The sequence below is a fragment of the Trachinotus anak genome, unplaced genomic scaffold, assembly GCF_046630095.1.
Source record: "Trachinotus anak isolate AG129_WGS33_773 ecotype Australia unplaced genomic scaffold, CSIRO_AGI_Tana_v1 ptg000008l, whole genome shotgun sequence".
NCBI classification, from domain to species: domain Eukaryota; kingdom Metazoa; phylum Chordata; class Actinopteri; order Carangiformes; family Carangidae; genus Trachinotus; species Trachinotus anak.
In genome coordinates, this window is record NW_027273859.1 from 26,148,276 (window position 1) to 26,163,091 (window position 14,816).

Here is a 14,816-nt window from a genome sequence, read left to right on the forward strand (position 1 = left end):
ATGATTATTCTTTTTTTTTTTTGTTTTTTTTTTTTAGACCTCTAAAAATCTTATTGACTATATTTTATTATGTGTTGTTATGACCTGGTACACACTGAAAAGCTAAAGCTGCCACTAATGATTATTTTCATTTACGATTAATTAATAGTTTGTTTTGTCTACAAAATGTCAGACATAGGTGAAAAATGTTTAATTTAGTTTGATATAAAACAAAAAAAATCAGGAAATCGTCTTTTTTTTTTAGAGGGTGATCACATTTTTTTTTTTTTTGCTTTAAAATTACTTTAAGAATTAATCGATTATCATCTGTTGATAACTTGATTAATCTTGATTAATATTAACCTCGATTTTTGATTGATCAGTTAATTGTTTAGAAAAAAAATGCCCATGACATTGTTATAGAATCTGGGGTGGCTTTTTCACGGCTTGTTTTTTCCAAAACCTAAACATATCCAGTTTACAATGACATTAAACTGAGACAGTAAAGTAGTAAATCCCATTAATCTGTCAATAGACTGATGTTTCACTAGACAACTGTTAATGCTTTGGTGAAAAGAGTGGGTATATTTGTTTTGATATTTGTTTAATTTAAAAACAAATTTTATTCAACCAAATCCTGATGATTGTTAACTTGATTTCTAGACACGGAGGCGTAAATCAAACCCAGCCCTTGTAAAAAGATGTCCCTACAGTAATGATGTTGTGCAGTGGTAATACAGTAGCAGTGTGGAAAAAGGGAGGTAGAAAATGAAAATAGAGGGAGGAAGAGGAGGGGAGTCAGTGAGTGGGTGTGAAAGAGAAAAGAGGGGATAAGGCTTTGCAAGAGAAATCAAAGAGAAAGGGAGGGGAGGAAAAGTGTGTGTGTGTGTGTGTGTGTGTGTGTGTGTGTGTGAAAAAGAGAGTGGAGGGGAGGGAGCACCAGTGTGCGTGCGTGTGTGTGTGTGTGTCTGTTGGTTTGTGTGTGTGTGAGAAGGAGAGAGAGAGAGAGAGAGAGTGAGCGAGTGAGCGAGCAGGGGGAGGAGAGCAAAGCAGCAGTGGCAGTGCTGCATCATCACTGTACTGCCACTACAGCAGAGGAGAGGCAGCCTGACTGCCTGAATCTCTCTCTTTCTCTCTCTCTCCCTCTCCCTCTCTCTCTCTCTCTCTTTCTCTCTCTCTCTCTCATACACACACATCGATGCACACACTCTTTCACTTCACACACACACAGACACACTGGAAGTCAGCCGGCTCCTCAGCCTCACAAGGAGCTTCACAGAGCGGTGATCCTGTTGACATGATCCATCACCTCTGGACGTTTGCCTTGCCTGTCTCCACGACTCTTCCCGCTCCAGACGCCGCGTGTGTCTGTGAGCAAGTGTGTGTGTGTTCATCGCCGTCACCAGACCATGGACGAGGCTGCTACCTTCAGATCTGACGCTGTTTGTTTGGACTGTCTCATTTTATTTGCTGAGGCAGCCGTCACTGATGGCATGGAGGAGTGTTAACATTGGAGCTGCCGGGAAATTTGGCAATTGTTGTTCCCCTCCCTCTTTCTCTGCGAGACCCAGAATTCAACGAGTGGAAGTGGATGCCGGCTGTGAACCGGAGCAGAGTGCTTACCTCAGGATTTGTAGTCAAGGGGGGGTATGATAAACAGCAGCGAGGAGAGGACAGCGTGCACTGCAGCATCAGACTGGCATCTCTTATTCTACGTCGGGGATTTTCTTTTGCCTCCCGTGGTTGCACACATGCACATATTTCACACCCAGCAGCAGCAGCAGCAGCAGCAGCAGCAGCAGCAGCAGAGCCCGGCTGTGTTTTGCACGCACCAATGGACCACTGCTACTTTAAGGATGGGCTCCCTGTCCGCTGAGGGAGGAAAGATGCTGATTTAAGAAGAACAGGAGGCATGCTTTGTTTTCGGAGCAGAAGACGGGACGAGCAACTTCAGGATTAAAAAAAGAGACTTGGACGACAGGATGACGGCTGAGTTGAGCTGAAACCGACCCCTCCTCCTCCTTCCCTCGTCTAGTCCAAACATGAACTCTTCCTCCAATGCGAACCAAAGCAGCTCTCCCCCGTTCTGCCTGCTGGGCGCTGTGGGTTACTCCCACAGCCTGGATACCTGTGTGCTGGAGGTGGTTGTCATCCTCTTCCTCACTGTGCTCATCATTGCCGGCAACCTGGTGGTGATCTTTGTCTTCCACTGTGCCCCTCTGCTGCACCACCACACCACCAGCCACTTCATCCAGACCATGGCTTACGCCGACCTGCTGGTGGGCGTCAGCTGCCTGGTGCCCTCGCTGTCCCTCCTCCACTACCTCCGAGGCCTGAATGAGGAACTCACCTGCAAGGCGTTTGGCTATATGGTTTCTGTGCTAAAGAGCGTCTCCATGGCATCACTGGCGTGCATCAGCGTGGACCGCTACATTGCCATCACCCGCCCGCTGTCGTATGCCACGCTGGTGACGCCCTGCCGGCTGAGGGTGTGCATTGTCCTTGTCTGGGTTTACTCTGCTTCAATCTTCCTGCCATCCTTCTTTGGCTGGGGGAAGCCAGGTTACCACGGGGACATTTTTCAGTGGTGTGCAGACTCCTGGAAGACCAACCCGGGGTTCAGCACCTTCATCGTGGCGCTGCTCTACGCACCAGCAGCGCTCACTGTTTGCTTCACCTATGGGAGTATATTCAAGATCTGCCGGCAGCACACAAGAGAGATCACCCAGCGTCACGCCCGCTTCAGCTCGCAGGCAGAGGGCGATAAAGGCGAGCGTGGGGAGCGATGCGAAGGTTGCCCAGACAAACGCTACGCCATGGTGCTGTTCCGCATCACCAGCGTCTTCTACGTGCTATGGATGCCATACATCCTCTATTTCCTTCTGGAGAGTGCTGGACTGTATCAACATAAGGTGGCATCCTTCCTCACAACATGGTTGGCGATTAGCAACAGCTTCTGCAACTGTCTCATCTACAGCCTCTCCAACAGCGTCTTCCGGAAAGGTCTCGGCCGTCTCTTTAGCCCATTGTTTCCTTCCTGCCACGGCTGCACGGATGCCAAAAAAGCTCCGGTCCCCGTCAGCCCGAGATCAGACCCTCGATGCCAAGTATGAGCCCTCACAACAATGGATTTGGATCGGTCACTTTGGAGGCACGGCCCTCTTTGTGTGCTTTGCTCTCAGATGTGTAGCGTGACACAGGTCTTTTTGGTCCTGCAGTAAAATGCGTAGAGGACCTCCTGCACAGATTGTGGAGAGGTGCCCGTGCAGATGCCTGTTGGTCGTCTCGAAGGCTGGTTTTGTGGAAAAAGGAGGCTCCGATGCTCTTCATTGTGTTGCTATACGGATCACGAGCTGATGGCACGGAGTAAAGAAGATTGATGCTGACGTGGAAAGTGGACTGTAGGAATGAGATTCATGTATGTCACTTCAGAGGCCTGCATTGACTTAAGAACTCCCAGATGCAAAAAAATTAAGGAAAGCACAGCACGACTTGTGATGTGCAGTTCACTGAAAAGCAAAAAAAAAAAAAAAAAAAAAAAAAAAAAAAAAAAAAAAAAAAAAGTTTTAATCTTTTCGAGCTTGACTGAAAAATCTTAAAATTGTATTGGTTCTTCAGGGTAGAAATAGGTGATGCAAAAAATGTTGAAAACACTTAGACAGACTACTGATCTGTTTCCCCTTTAGGGAACTCCAGTTACTAATATGTGTATGAAATATCATTCATCAAGAAATGATCTGTTAATCAGTCTGTGTGTGTGAGTTAAAGATGTGTATCTGATGGACTTTGAGCTCATTTCCCAGAGAGAAGATTGAGGTTTATTCGGTAGCTTGTGTGTTTCATCAAGAGGATTCCTCTCTTTTGAAGTTGGGTGTTGGTGGGAAGCCGTTTACACAGTCTCGGGTTTCACATGAAAATGTTGATTTAAGAATTAGCTTTATTTTCTAAGATGACCACTGAGCTTAGGAAGTTTTCCTTCCTGCAGACAGTGGCGGCGTATCCTCATCAATGAGACAGTAAATTGTATTTATTTGGAGAGTTTTATTCTCTTTGCGTTTCCTCCTCAGGTTTATCAGCAGTTCTTTTTAAGCCTCTGGGCTGTTTGCTTTGATGTCAGCTGAAACGGTGTGTGACTCTTAAATCACAAGCCACATAGCGTCCCAAGATAATCACCTCCTGACCTGTTGTGCAGTCGCATTCAGTGGTGATTATGAATCTGCTGTCTTCTGGGATCCGCCAGGACTCCGATGCAAAGACTGACTTCATTGTAATCTGTAAATTTGTCGCTTGTTTCTTTCTCCTCTAAGTCCTCCAGCAGCTCCAGCTCAAATCAGTGTGAAGTGGAGGAGAGGAGTTAACGTTCTGCTTCTCGAGCCCGACCTCAGAGTATAAGAGGGGTCAAAGCACTTTTCTGAGAGCCGGTGGCTTTTTGGCATCATGTAAATACACTTCAGAGTTTAAATATTTAAACAGCAGCAAACTGGGCCTTTGGGGGATTTTGGCAGCCCATAAGGTGACGTAGATCTCTGGGGTTAAAAATACATTTCTCGGTAAAATGTTATGTTTAAAAAATATATATATTTATTTGTCACGGCTAAGAGGTCTGATGCGCTTCACTCAAGACTGAACCTGTTTTTGCTACAGGGCTGAGAAGAAGGAAGAGTGTTTCTTTACACGGAGCAGGAAGATTTAACACCTTCACATTAAGACTGAAGGTGTTAAGTATGGTTTTAAAGTCACAATGAAATGGCATTTCTGAGAGCGTCTTGCTCCTCAGAGAAAGAGAAACTGGATGGGAGGATTGTTCAGAAAATTCATGATGTAATGTGTATGGCCAAAAGTATACAGACACCACAGACAATATACTTCTGTGCTCTTTTTGTCTGGGATTTTTTTATGGCAAATTCCAGTATAGATAAATCGTAATTGGATCTGAAACGATAGGTTGAATAACTGATTAGTTGATCAACAGAAAAATAACTATTAGCTTTTTTGATAATCAATAATTTCTGAAATCTTTCAAGCAAAATATGTAATGAACTGAACATCCTTGGTTGGAAAACATTTGCTACTTGGACACTTCAACTTTGGCAAACTGTGATGTGAATTGTGATTGAACTTCATATTTGGTCAAAAATGACCAAAATATGAGTTTAATAATTTTATCTTTTACCTTCTCAGAAATATTATGCTACATAAATGTATAATTTTCCTGAAAATAGCATGTAAAATTGGCAATACTCAAAGACAGACCACAGTTAAACTGTGTCATTTATTTATTGATTTATTTAGAAAGTTCACATGGGTAAATATCACTGTAAATGTACCAAAATTTGCCAAAAGGCTAAAGAACCTGCTGCCACTTTTGGTGCTTTTTCACAGAGACACTAAACTAGTGAGCTAAAGCTGTAGCTAAAACTGGGCTATATGTTTGCTTTTTCACTCAACTCTCATCTGGAAATGACAAATGGCATCTTGATAATATTACTTTGTTATTCAACATAACTAAGGCAATAGCAAAATTCAGCTGTGATGGTAAATAAAACCCGCTAAACTAATCTTGCTGGACCTTGACTAGCCTAGCTTAACAGAGCAGCAGTAACTGTCATCTCAGCTTCTGTCTGCTTGTGTAATTCAAATTATTTATTGTGGTCAAGCTGCTGTACTTGTAATTCACATATTGAAACATAATAAATGGTATTTTGATTTATTATGTTGATTTAAAGGTACTTATTGACAAATAGTGTCTGGAAAGCTTGTTAAAGGCAGAGTGAGGGTTTTAGGTTTGGTCTTTGCCAATGATTTAAGGGATAAAAAGACATTAAAGACATTTAATATGATTTTAAATAAATTACAGATTTAATTTTGATATAAAAATAGGAAAAAATTAAAAAATATATTTTGTATTCTTTCAGGTTTGTGTGCTACCACAAGGGAAATTAGTTTTAAAAATGTTTAAAAAGTCAAAGTTCATTCTTGATTTTGGAAACGGTAGCCACCACAAGGTCTGTTGAACAGCTGATCTGAAGCTCAGTGCTATCACATGATCTTCCTCAGCAGGCAGAGTTTGCTGCAGTGTCCTGAAATTGTAGATGTTTCCATTAAATGAATTTGAATTAAATTTTCATTTAAAATGTTCATGTAAAACGTTTATTTCATCGTGACTTTAAAAGTAGTTGTTGCCTTGATGTTGTGAGGACTTCTTTGCATCTCCCCTGTAGACACACAAACAGGCATTTTCACCACAAGGGTTCAGAGGTCAGACTGAGGTCAGGGTTCAGGGCTTACCTGGAGGACTTTTCCAGCTGCTGTCAGGGGGGATCGAACCTCCCACCGCCCCTGCTGCCCTCAGCCTGTTCTAATCTGACATTTCTCTGTGTAATGATATGTGTTGTGTATACAGTGCCTGCAATGAACATGTAATTTCCCGCAAAGTGTTTGAACCCTGCTGATTGATGAAGCTCCACACACAGACTTTACCTGCATGATGGGGTTCAGTCTGGAATGACGTTGCTGTCTCATGATGCCACTGAGTGCAATTTACTGACTGTACTCCTTGTCTTCGTATCCTGGCTGCTGTTGTGTAACACAGATGGCTTATCTTGTTTTTCTTTTTTAATGAGGGCAAAAGTTCCTGTGTGCCACAGTTCAAGAACAACCTGCAGAAAACCCTCTGGCCTGTCTGTTATCTTCTCCCGATGCTGCTGTCGGGACAAAATGACGCAAATCTGCCAAATCGGCCAAACATTTTCAATTTGACATTGAACAATGAAAAGTCTCACTCACTTATTTGCAGGTTTGTGTTATTTTTCCCCACAGCAGTGCAATTGCTTCTTGACAGTGGAACACAGCTCTGCTTTAACTCTCAAACCATAACAAATCGGTGACAGAAGAAAAATTGGAATAAAAGGGCTTGATTATCCTAACTCTGGTTGAGCCATTTGCTGTTTAGCATGTGTCCTGAACAAGTTACTGCTGCAGATGATTGTAAATATGGAGGTTTTATTGTCTGATTAAAATGACATATTCTGATTTACTGTCTTTTGGATTCATTTGGTACCAAAACTTCAAACTCTTTAAAAATCTAATCTAATTGAGATGAATTATTCCTCCTTTATGACCCACGAACGACCCTGAATACAGAGCGAGAGGAGGATGTGTTGCTGTATTCTCAGTGGCATCTTGTTGAATCCTCGTGTCCACTGAACGTTGCTGCGTCATGTCCTGGTTGTACCACGTCTGCATCATGTGGTTTCAAATGTCATGTGGTCAGGGTCTTCAGACACCGCTTGTACTAAGCCATTTTATTGCCATTTTTTTGTATTTTACAGCATATTGAAAACACATTTGCAGCCCATTTATGATCAGTGCAGTAAAAAATAGTTTATGCCTGTGCTTCATAACTGGTTTGAATAACTGGATACAACACACTTTTCTTATCTTTTTCCATCTGTATTTCCATAACAATGCATATTAGTATAACCCTGATGTCTCGGTCAGAAGCGTTTTCCAGGCTCTTAAATCACCACCAACACAACAGGACAGTACACACAACTTCATTCTTCCCTCTCAGCAGCACATGTGCATCAGAAAAATGATCCACATTCATGCCTGCCCCGCCCCCAATAAATAATGGCAGGCAGGAAGCAAAAGTACACCAGAGAAAAGGAGTTTGTAAGTAAGCAACTTCAATGTTGCACCTTTAAAATACTACAAATAAAATAATACTTATGCAACTTAGAACGATATGCAAAAAAATCATAATGCGATTAAGATATGAGTCATGACTTCAGTGGGAATGGTCACTTTTGCATTTAACTTTCACTGAAAAAACAATAAAAAATGTTCCCTTACATCTGGAGAATATGATTTGTAGGCCGGGGGAATCAATAATGATGTTTGATCTTTGTCTGTATCACCATTAACCCAAGAGGAGGTTGAACATCGAGGCTAAAACATTAAAGTGGATTTACCTGTCATCAATCCACTGAACTGCTGTTTTCGCAACTTATTTTTGGTGTCGCAAAAGTTCACGTTGCTGGGCAACAATTAAGATTTTTTAAATTGCAACCAGTCCTCCAACCTGAACGTCACACTCCATAGGAGCGTCTCCTGAAATAACGCCCCTACTTTAGACGATCTTTGTTGTCATGGTTACAATAATAACAGTGTGGTTACCTTTGTCGAAGTGTCGCTCTATAAACTACGTCACCGCTCTTTTCCCTTTGCTCCTGTCATCGTTACTATGACCACTAGATGTCGCCTAGCAACAAAATGTAACTATGGGTCATAATGAGCTGCTGCACAGACGACCTTTGGGCTTGTTTTTACAGAACAGTCTCGCTTGTTGATGGGTTCGATCAGTTTCATTTGTAAATTAATTTCTGAATAATTCTTAATAATTAACACAGCAAATGTGTGAAAATAAACTGTCTCTAATCTGGACTGTAATCTGTGGTTTGATTCCAGTGTCACTTCATTTTCTCCTGCTGTGGCTGATGATAGAATCAGTCCAGATGTTTGTTTTTTGTTTTTTTTTTTTGTGTTATGTGATGACTGTAATCCCTCCACATGTTCTGCATTCCTCCGTCTCTGTCTCCAGCGCGTCCCACAGCACAGAGTCCTGCTTTATTTGGCTCACATGACTGTGCTGTTACTGTGCCAAGTGACCGTTCCCGACGCGCTCACATGACGTTGACTGTTTGTGTTTGATGCAATTGATGAGGCTCACATGAAAGTTATTGATCAGGGGAGAGAGAGTACACTGAGTGCACCGTACATTGTGGAATTGTCCTGGGGGACGTCCACAACACTCTGACAGAGATGCTGTGGATGAAAGGTCCAACACAAATGTTGATTTGTGTTGACCTGGACCTCACTTCTAAAGTAGTGTGGTATGATGTAACTAGATTTTGATCATGAGGGTTTTGAAAAGCTGATTTTTTTTTAATGCTGCTGTTTTATGTTTTTATGATGCTTTATGTTTTGAGGTTGTCCATCCATCTGTCCCTTTCTTGTGAACGCGATATCTAAGTAATGCCTTGAGGAAATTGCTTCAAATTGACAAACATTCAACTGTACTCAAGGACGAACTGATTAGACTTTGGTGGTCAAAGGTTAAGATCACGGTGACCTCACAAAAGACGATTTTGGGCCTTTGAACGTGATATCTCGAGAACTCTTCAAGGGAATCCCTTCACATTAGGCACAAATGTCCACTGGGACTCAAAGATGAACTGATTAGATTCTGGTGGTTGAAGATCAAAGGTCAAGGTCTTTTTGGGCATTTTGTTTTTATTAGCTTGGATAGTAGAGAGTAACAGGAAAAGGGAAGAGAGAGGGGGAACGACACGCAGGAAAGAGTCGGGCTGGTCAGGAGTTGAAATGGCGACTTGCCTGCGAAGAGCATGTGCGCTCGTGTGGTACGCGCCCTAACCACTGGGGTGTCAGGCCGCCCCCAAGGTCCACTTTTTAGCAATAGTTCAAGACTTCACACACAGCAATTATGACAGAATTATAAACAAAAGGTTAATATTTTATATGCTTCTGGATAAACAGGGATGAAACCTGAAACTAGTCTGGGCAGCAGAGGCATCCAGCCAGAAGGCGGTAATTCAGTTTTTTTTTTTTTTTTCCCCCCATCCCTAAAACGCCCTTGAAACAACATTTGGACCAACACTGGACACCAAAACACACCAACAAATCCAGATTAATGTTTTTAGATTAAACCTGCTAATGCCCACTCATTTCGGTGTAAACAGAGTATGAGAAGGCTGAAAAATCTTGATGCTGTACAGTTCCTAACGTGAGTTAAATTCACCACAGCAATTTACCACAGTAATTGACCACAATTATAGTAATAATTAAAATTTAAACGGTAATACAAACCATTGGGCATTTTTTACCATGATTTAGTGTGAAACCTGTAACCGTTTCATCTCAAATCTGTCAGATATTTTCATTAATGATTAATCTGCAGTTCTTTTCTCAATTAATCTAATTATCTTGCAGGTCCATGCAGGCCTGTGTAACAGTATAGGAGCCCACTTTTTCTCATATGCTAAAAAAAACATTGCGCTGCCTCATGTTTTTCTGACTTCACTTCCTATGTGTGTGATTGTATTTCTGATTACCTTCAGAAATGCTAATGGAGACCTTTTTCCTGCTTCACGTTTAGTGGGACACAAGGATCCCACGAAGCCTCTCCTCTCACAACTTTGATCCCCTGATTCAAAAACATGTTATGTCAAAGTTGATGTTTTTATTTTCCTGTGGGAAAATCACAATGTTGTCAGACTCGGACCACAGTCAAGAGTTACACAGAGACTGGATCCCCCCGGGGGAAATGCCTTTTCACAGAGACCCGACAGTGCCAAATTTGGACCAGGGCTGAGAGCAGAGAGGAGGGGGAGGGGAGGGGAGGGGAGGGGAGGGGGTTTGAGTGGGTTTAAGGTTAGAAGTGGGTGAGATTTTATGTATTTAGCTTGGAATGGTCCGGCTCGGCTCTCCTCCACCCACACACTATCATTTCCAGCGTAAGATCTGACGAATGTGACATCTGCTGGCATGAACTTGAATATTCTTGAACTTATTCATGTTAAAACCTATATTCATCAAATGCTCATGTTGTGGGAGTGTTGTGCAATGAGTGTTGAAATCCATGGGAATAAAACCCAGTTCACTGTAAAATGTTTGGTGCTTTACAAACTGTGTCAGTTTGTTATAGAATGATTCATATTTAAGAGGAAATGTCGTCTCTGAAAACTAAACTAAACTTAGTAATTCTTATTTAATGTGAAATGTATAAATCAGCGTCATGCCATGAAAACCTCAGTGTGCTCGGTTTATACCTTGTGTTAAAGATGCTTAAAGTTCCCATATTTTACACTGTGTTTTATTTGAAGTGTTGATATCAATAAGAAGGTATATCTGTGGTTTCAAGAACCAAAAACTATCTCGGTGTAGTTTTACATCTCTCTCTCTCTCTCTCTCTCTCTCTCTCTCTCTCTCTCTCTCTCTCTCTCTCTCTCTCTCTCTCTCTCTCTCTCTCTCTCTCTCTCTCTCTCTCATCTCTCTCAGGCTTGTCTCTGGAGCTCTATTAACAACAGGTCGGCGTGATTTGGCTTTGATGCTTTCACAGTATTAATATAGAACCTAGACCTGCTTTATAATCAAAGAAGACATGGAAATCTGGCTTTATACAATGTGGGATCTTTAATACTGTTAACTTGTTGGGTTGTGCTCTAAAATATAGCTTCAGTTTATCCAACTAATAAACCTGCAGACACTTGAGCCTAGTGTTTGGATGTTAGCAAAACCTGAAAAAGCTTGTGATGAGGCTTTAGACCCGTTAAGTCAATTTTGTTTCCTGAAGAACTGCTGTAAAGAATCTTGTCCTTGTCTGTAAATCAGCAGCAGCATTTGTAGTTGTCATATTGGCTGTACAGTAAATGTTGTAGCTAATCAGTTTGTTGTGAAATTACAGTAATCTTGTGATTGGTAGCCATTTACTCTCCAGTCTCATGCTAAGAATCAATACAAACAGCAGAGGACATTTGACAAATGCTTCTTTTCTTGGAAACAAAACACTGAAATGTGGCAGAATAAAATGGTCTGTACAGTCCTAAATTTTACTATGAAATCTCTGTGTTTTGTTTCCAAGAAATCCCTGAAACAAGCCTTTGTCAGTGAGTCAAATCAACATTTTCAAAAGTTGAGCGTGCAGTGTGAAAACATGAACTTCTGTCAGGTGTCTGAGTTGTCTGAAAAATGAAACGCACTTCTCTTTTTACCACTACATGGGTAAAGATGGACACTGTTTGAATACAAACTTTCACCCTCAACTATAACCCTTCAGTATTTCACTTCCATAAAGTAACAAGACCTGCAAAATAAAGTTAAAGGTCCCATTTTATTGATTTATCAGGCAAATAATTGACTATGATGAACAATTTTTAATAAAATTACACATTTGCAGGGTTGTTACACATCAGTTTCAACGACACAAGAATAGGTAAAGGGAGTGTGTTAAAGCATAAGACAGGATACAAGATTAAAATTACTTACCAGAAACATTTTATGCATTCTGGTCCGGTGAGTGGCTGTTTTGTAAGTGTGTATGTGTGTTTGGGAACCTAGAGAGATAAGAAGGTGGAGGTCCTATCTGTAATCAGAGAGAAGGAGGCGAATGAAAACGGCCTGTTCATGCTGCTGGTTATTCTTAGAGCCGAGGAAATGAGCCTGGAGCCAGGACGACTCACCTGACTGCTATCTCACACACACACACACACACACACACACACACACACACACACACACACACACACGTATGCACACAGACCTACGAACTCACACACAGACATATGTACCGCAGCCAGATTTGTAAGCATGGATAGACATACACCACAGACGTAAAGACTACAGTTATATAAACAGTTATGAGAAGCAGATACGAGTTGAGCTAAAGTTCATAAGGTAGTTAAAGTGAAACACGGTTTTCCAGACGAATGTCTCTTTTGAGCATGAAACACTGAAATGAATGAACTGAGTCTAACTGAAATTAAATGTCATTTATTTGTCTGGCACAGCTCATATCTGCTCTGTAAATCACTTTTCCTGTGTTGTTCTCGGAGGAAAAAACCTGAAACCAAAAGGGGGGAATTTTATATTTTTTATTTTTTTATAATGGAATCCCCTAGTTCTGCATTAAAGGTCCAATATTTTAACTTTTCCAACATTTCATTTGAAGTGTTGATGTCCAGTAGAAGATATATTTGTGGTTTTAAGAACTAAAAACCATCTTAATGTAGTTTTGGACCACAATCGTCCAGCTGGATTCTGTGTGGAGCTACACACTGAAGCCTTAGACCTGGTTCCGGTTCAAACTGGTGGATCATCTCGCAGCATCAGGATGACTGTTTGTGGTTTTATAGCATCGAGGTCCAGTGCAGAAGTAGCAGAGCACGCTGCCCCTGCCTCCAGCTCATTTCCCCTCGGTGGGTCCAGGTGGGCTGTGCTGGGGGCATGGCTGAGGGCAGTGACTGTTCTGTTGTGATGTCACAAAGCTACAGAAGTCCTGACGGCTCGTTTTAAGACTCAGTTTCTGAATACAGACTGTTTGCATTTCACCTTGGACTGAGGCTTTGATACTTTCACATTATTAATATAGAACCTAGACCTGCTCTATAATCAAGAAACACATGAACATCTACCTTAATACAATATGAGACCTTTAATTCAACAGAATACTGTTCAGTAGCTGTCTACATAGATGGAGGCTGTAGTTGGATTCAGCCAGTCAAATGCTGCATAAGCAGTAACGTCAGCGCTGTATCAGAGACAGAGCAGACGGTCACACTGAGCCAGGCAGCAGCTGATCCCAAGGGCCTCAGACTCTGAACAACCCACATGAGCTTCCTGCCACAGTCTCCTTCTTATCTGACTCACAAACATGAACACACGTCTTTGGTTGTTGAACAAGCCACCACACAAACATTCACTGGGGAAAAGTGCACTGCTAACGTGAGTTGGCTGGATAGATATCTAATTAGCTGATCAGCTGTAACACTGGCACTCCAGCATCCTGTCAGCTGCTGTCAATCAAACAGCGATACAGACAGGCCCCTCCAACCACGGAGAGAAAAAGCATTTCTGAAGCATCGACAAAGACCATTCTCTTCTTTTAAATAATAAAAAACTATAAACTATGTAGGTTTGAAAAATATGTTATTTTTGTCTGCAAAAAAAGGATGACTAAACATGGTCTTAAATTAGCTGCTAATAAAAAGTTTATAGTCTGGACAAACGTGTCTCTTTGTTCAACCCCCCCCCCCGACTGTGTCTGACTCTTGTCTGTCAGGGGTGGAGGAAGAAGTGGTGTGACGTCAAAAAGCACAAAACATGTCACAGACATACAACCACAGGCTAAAGTTTGGATCCCATATCCAGTTCTATTTAAGATCCAGTTGGCAAATATATTGTTATCAAACCTTTTATCTCTCCTGGTTATTTTTTATTTTTATAGACTAGTGTTGAAAACATGCAGGCTCTCTTCTTCTTCAGCTGAGGCTAACCATTGGTTTCTCCAGTGACAACGATTGACGTCACCAGCAGTAGAATATATCAGCTGTAGATAATTGATGATAGTTAATAACCATTACATAATTTTGATTAATGTTCTGTCAAAGCACCGATGTTCATGTGCTCTCTCTTTACTGCCAAAGATTGTTTACAAGTGAAAAGACACATCACTCTACAGAATTTTGTGGAGAAATTACCAGCTGATTATATCAGCTTGTTAAGTAAAGAGGAGTTCCACTTCAACTTTTTATTAAAATCAATGATCTGTTGTGAATCAGGAGTTCAGTTTCGGAGTTCAAAATATACCAGATGCTCTTTCAATGTGTCAGAACAATTAATATCAAGTGTGTTTGTAATTCTACTTATATACTAATGTACTTATTAGAGCCCCTAGATTGTAATGACCCTTACCCTAGCATTTAGGCCAAACCTTAATTATTAAAGGTCCCATATTGTATAAAGGTAGATGTCCATGTGTTTTTGATTATAAAGCAGGTCTAGGTTCTACGTTAATACTGTGAAAGTATCAAAGCCTCAGTCCACAGAGAAATGCACACAGCCTGTATTCAGAAACTGAGCCTTAAAACCAGCCGTCAGGACTTCTGTAACTTTGTGATGTCACAACAAAGCTGTTATCGCTCTCAGCCATGCCCCCAACATGGAACCAAAAACTCTCTGAGTGTTTACCTGAAATCTGCTATGTTTTTATTTGATCAATCAGAATATAAGGGGCCAATCAGAAAAGGGGCTCAAACCCT

At 41.4% G+C, this 14,816-nt stretch overlaps 1 protein-coding gene and 1 long non-coding RNA gene across 3 annotated transcripts in view; both read left to right on the top strand.

Annotated features, from left to right (window-relative positions):
* The window catches only part of LOC139624603 (uncharacterized), a 55,756-nt gene that overhangs the window by 12,518 nt on the left and 28,422 nt on the right, over positions 1-14,816 (top strand). The gene's annotated exons all lie outside the window — the stretch shown is intronic.
* LOC139624602 (probable G-protein coupled receptor 21) lies at positions 272-7,011 on the top strand. The gene has a single exon (XM_071483861.1). The coding sequence runs from the start codon at positions 2,022-2,024 to the stop codon at positions 3,090-3,092; it is 1,071 nt and encodes a 356-aa protein (XP_071339962.1). The 5' UTR covers positions 272-2,021; the 3' UTR covers positions 3,093-7,011.

Coding starts and splice junctions, on each gene's coding strand:
- LOC139624602 (XM_071483861.1), top strand. CDS start 2,022: ATGAACTCTTCCTCCAATGCGAACCAAAGCAGCTCTCCCCCGTTCTGC.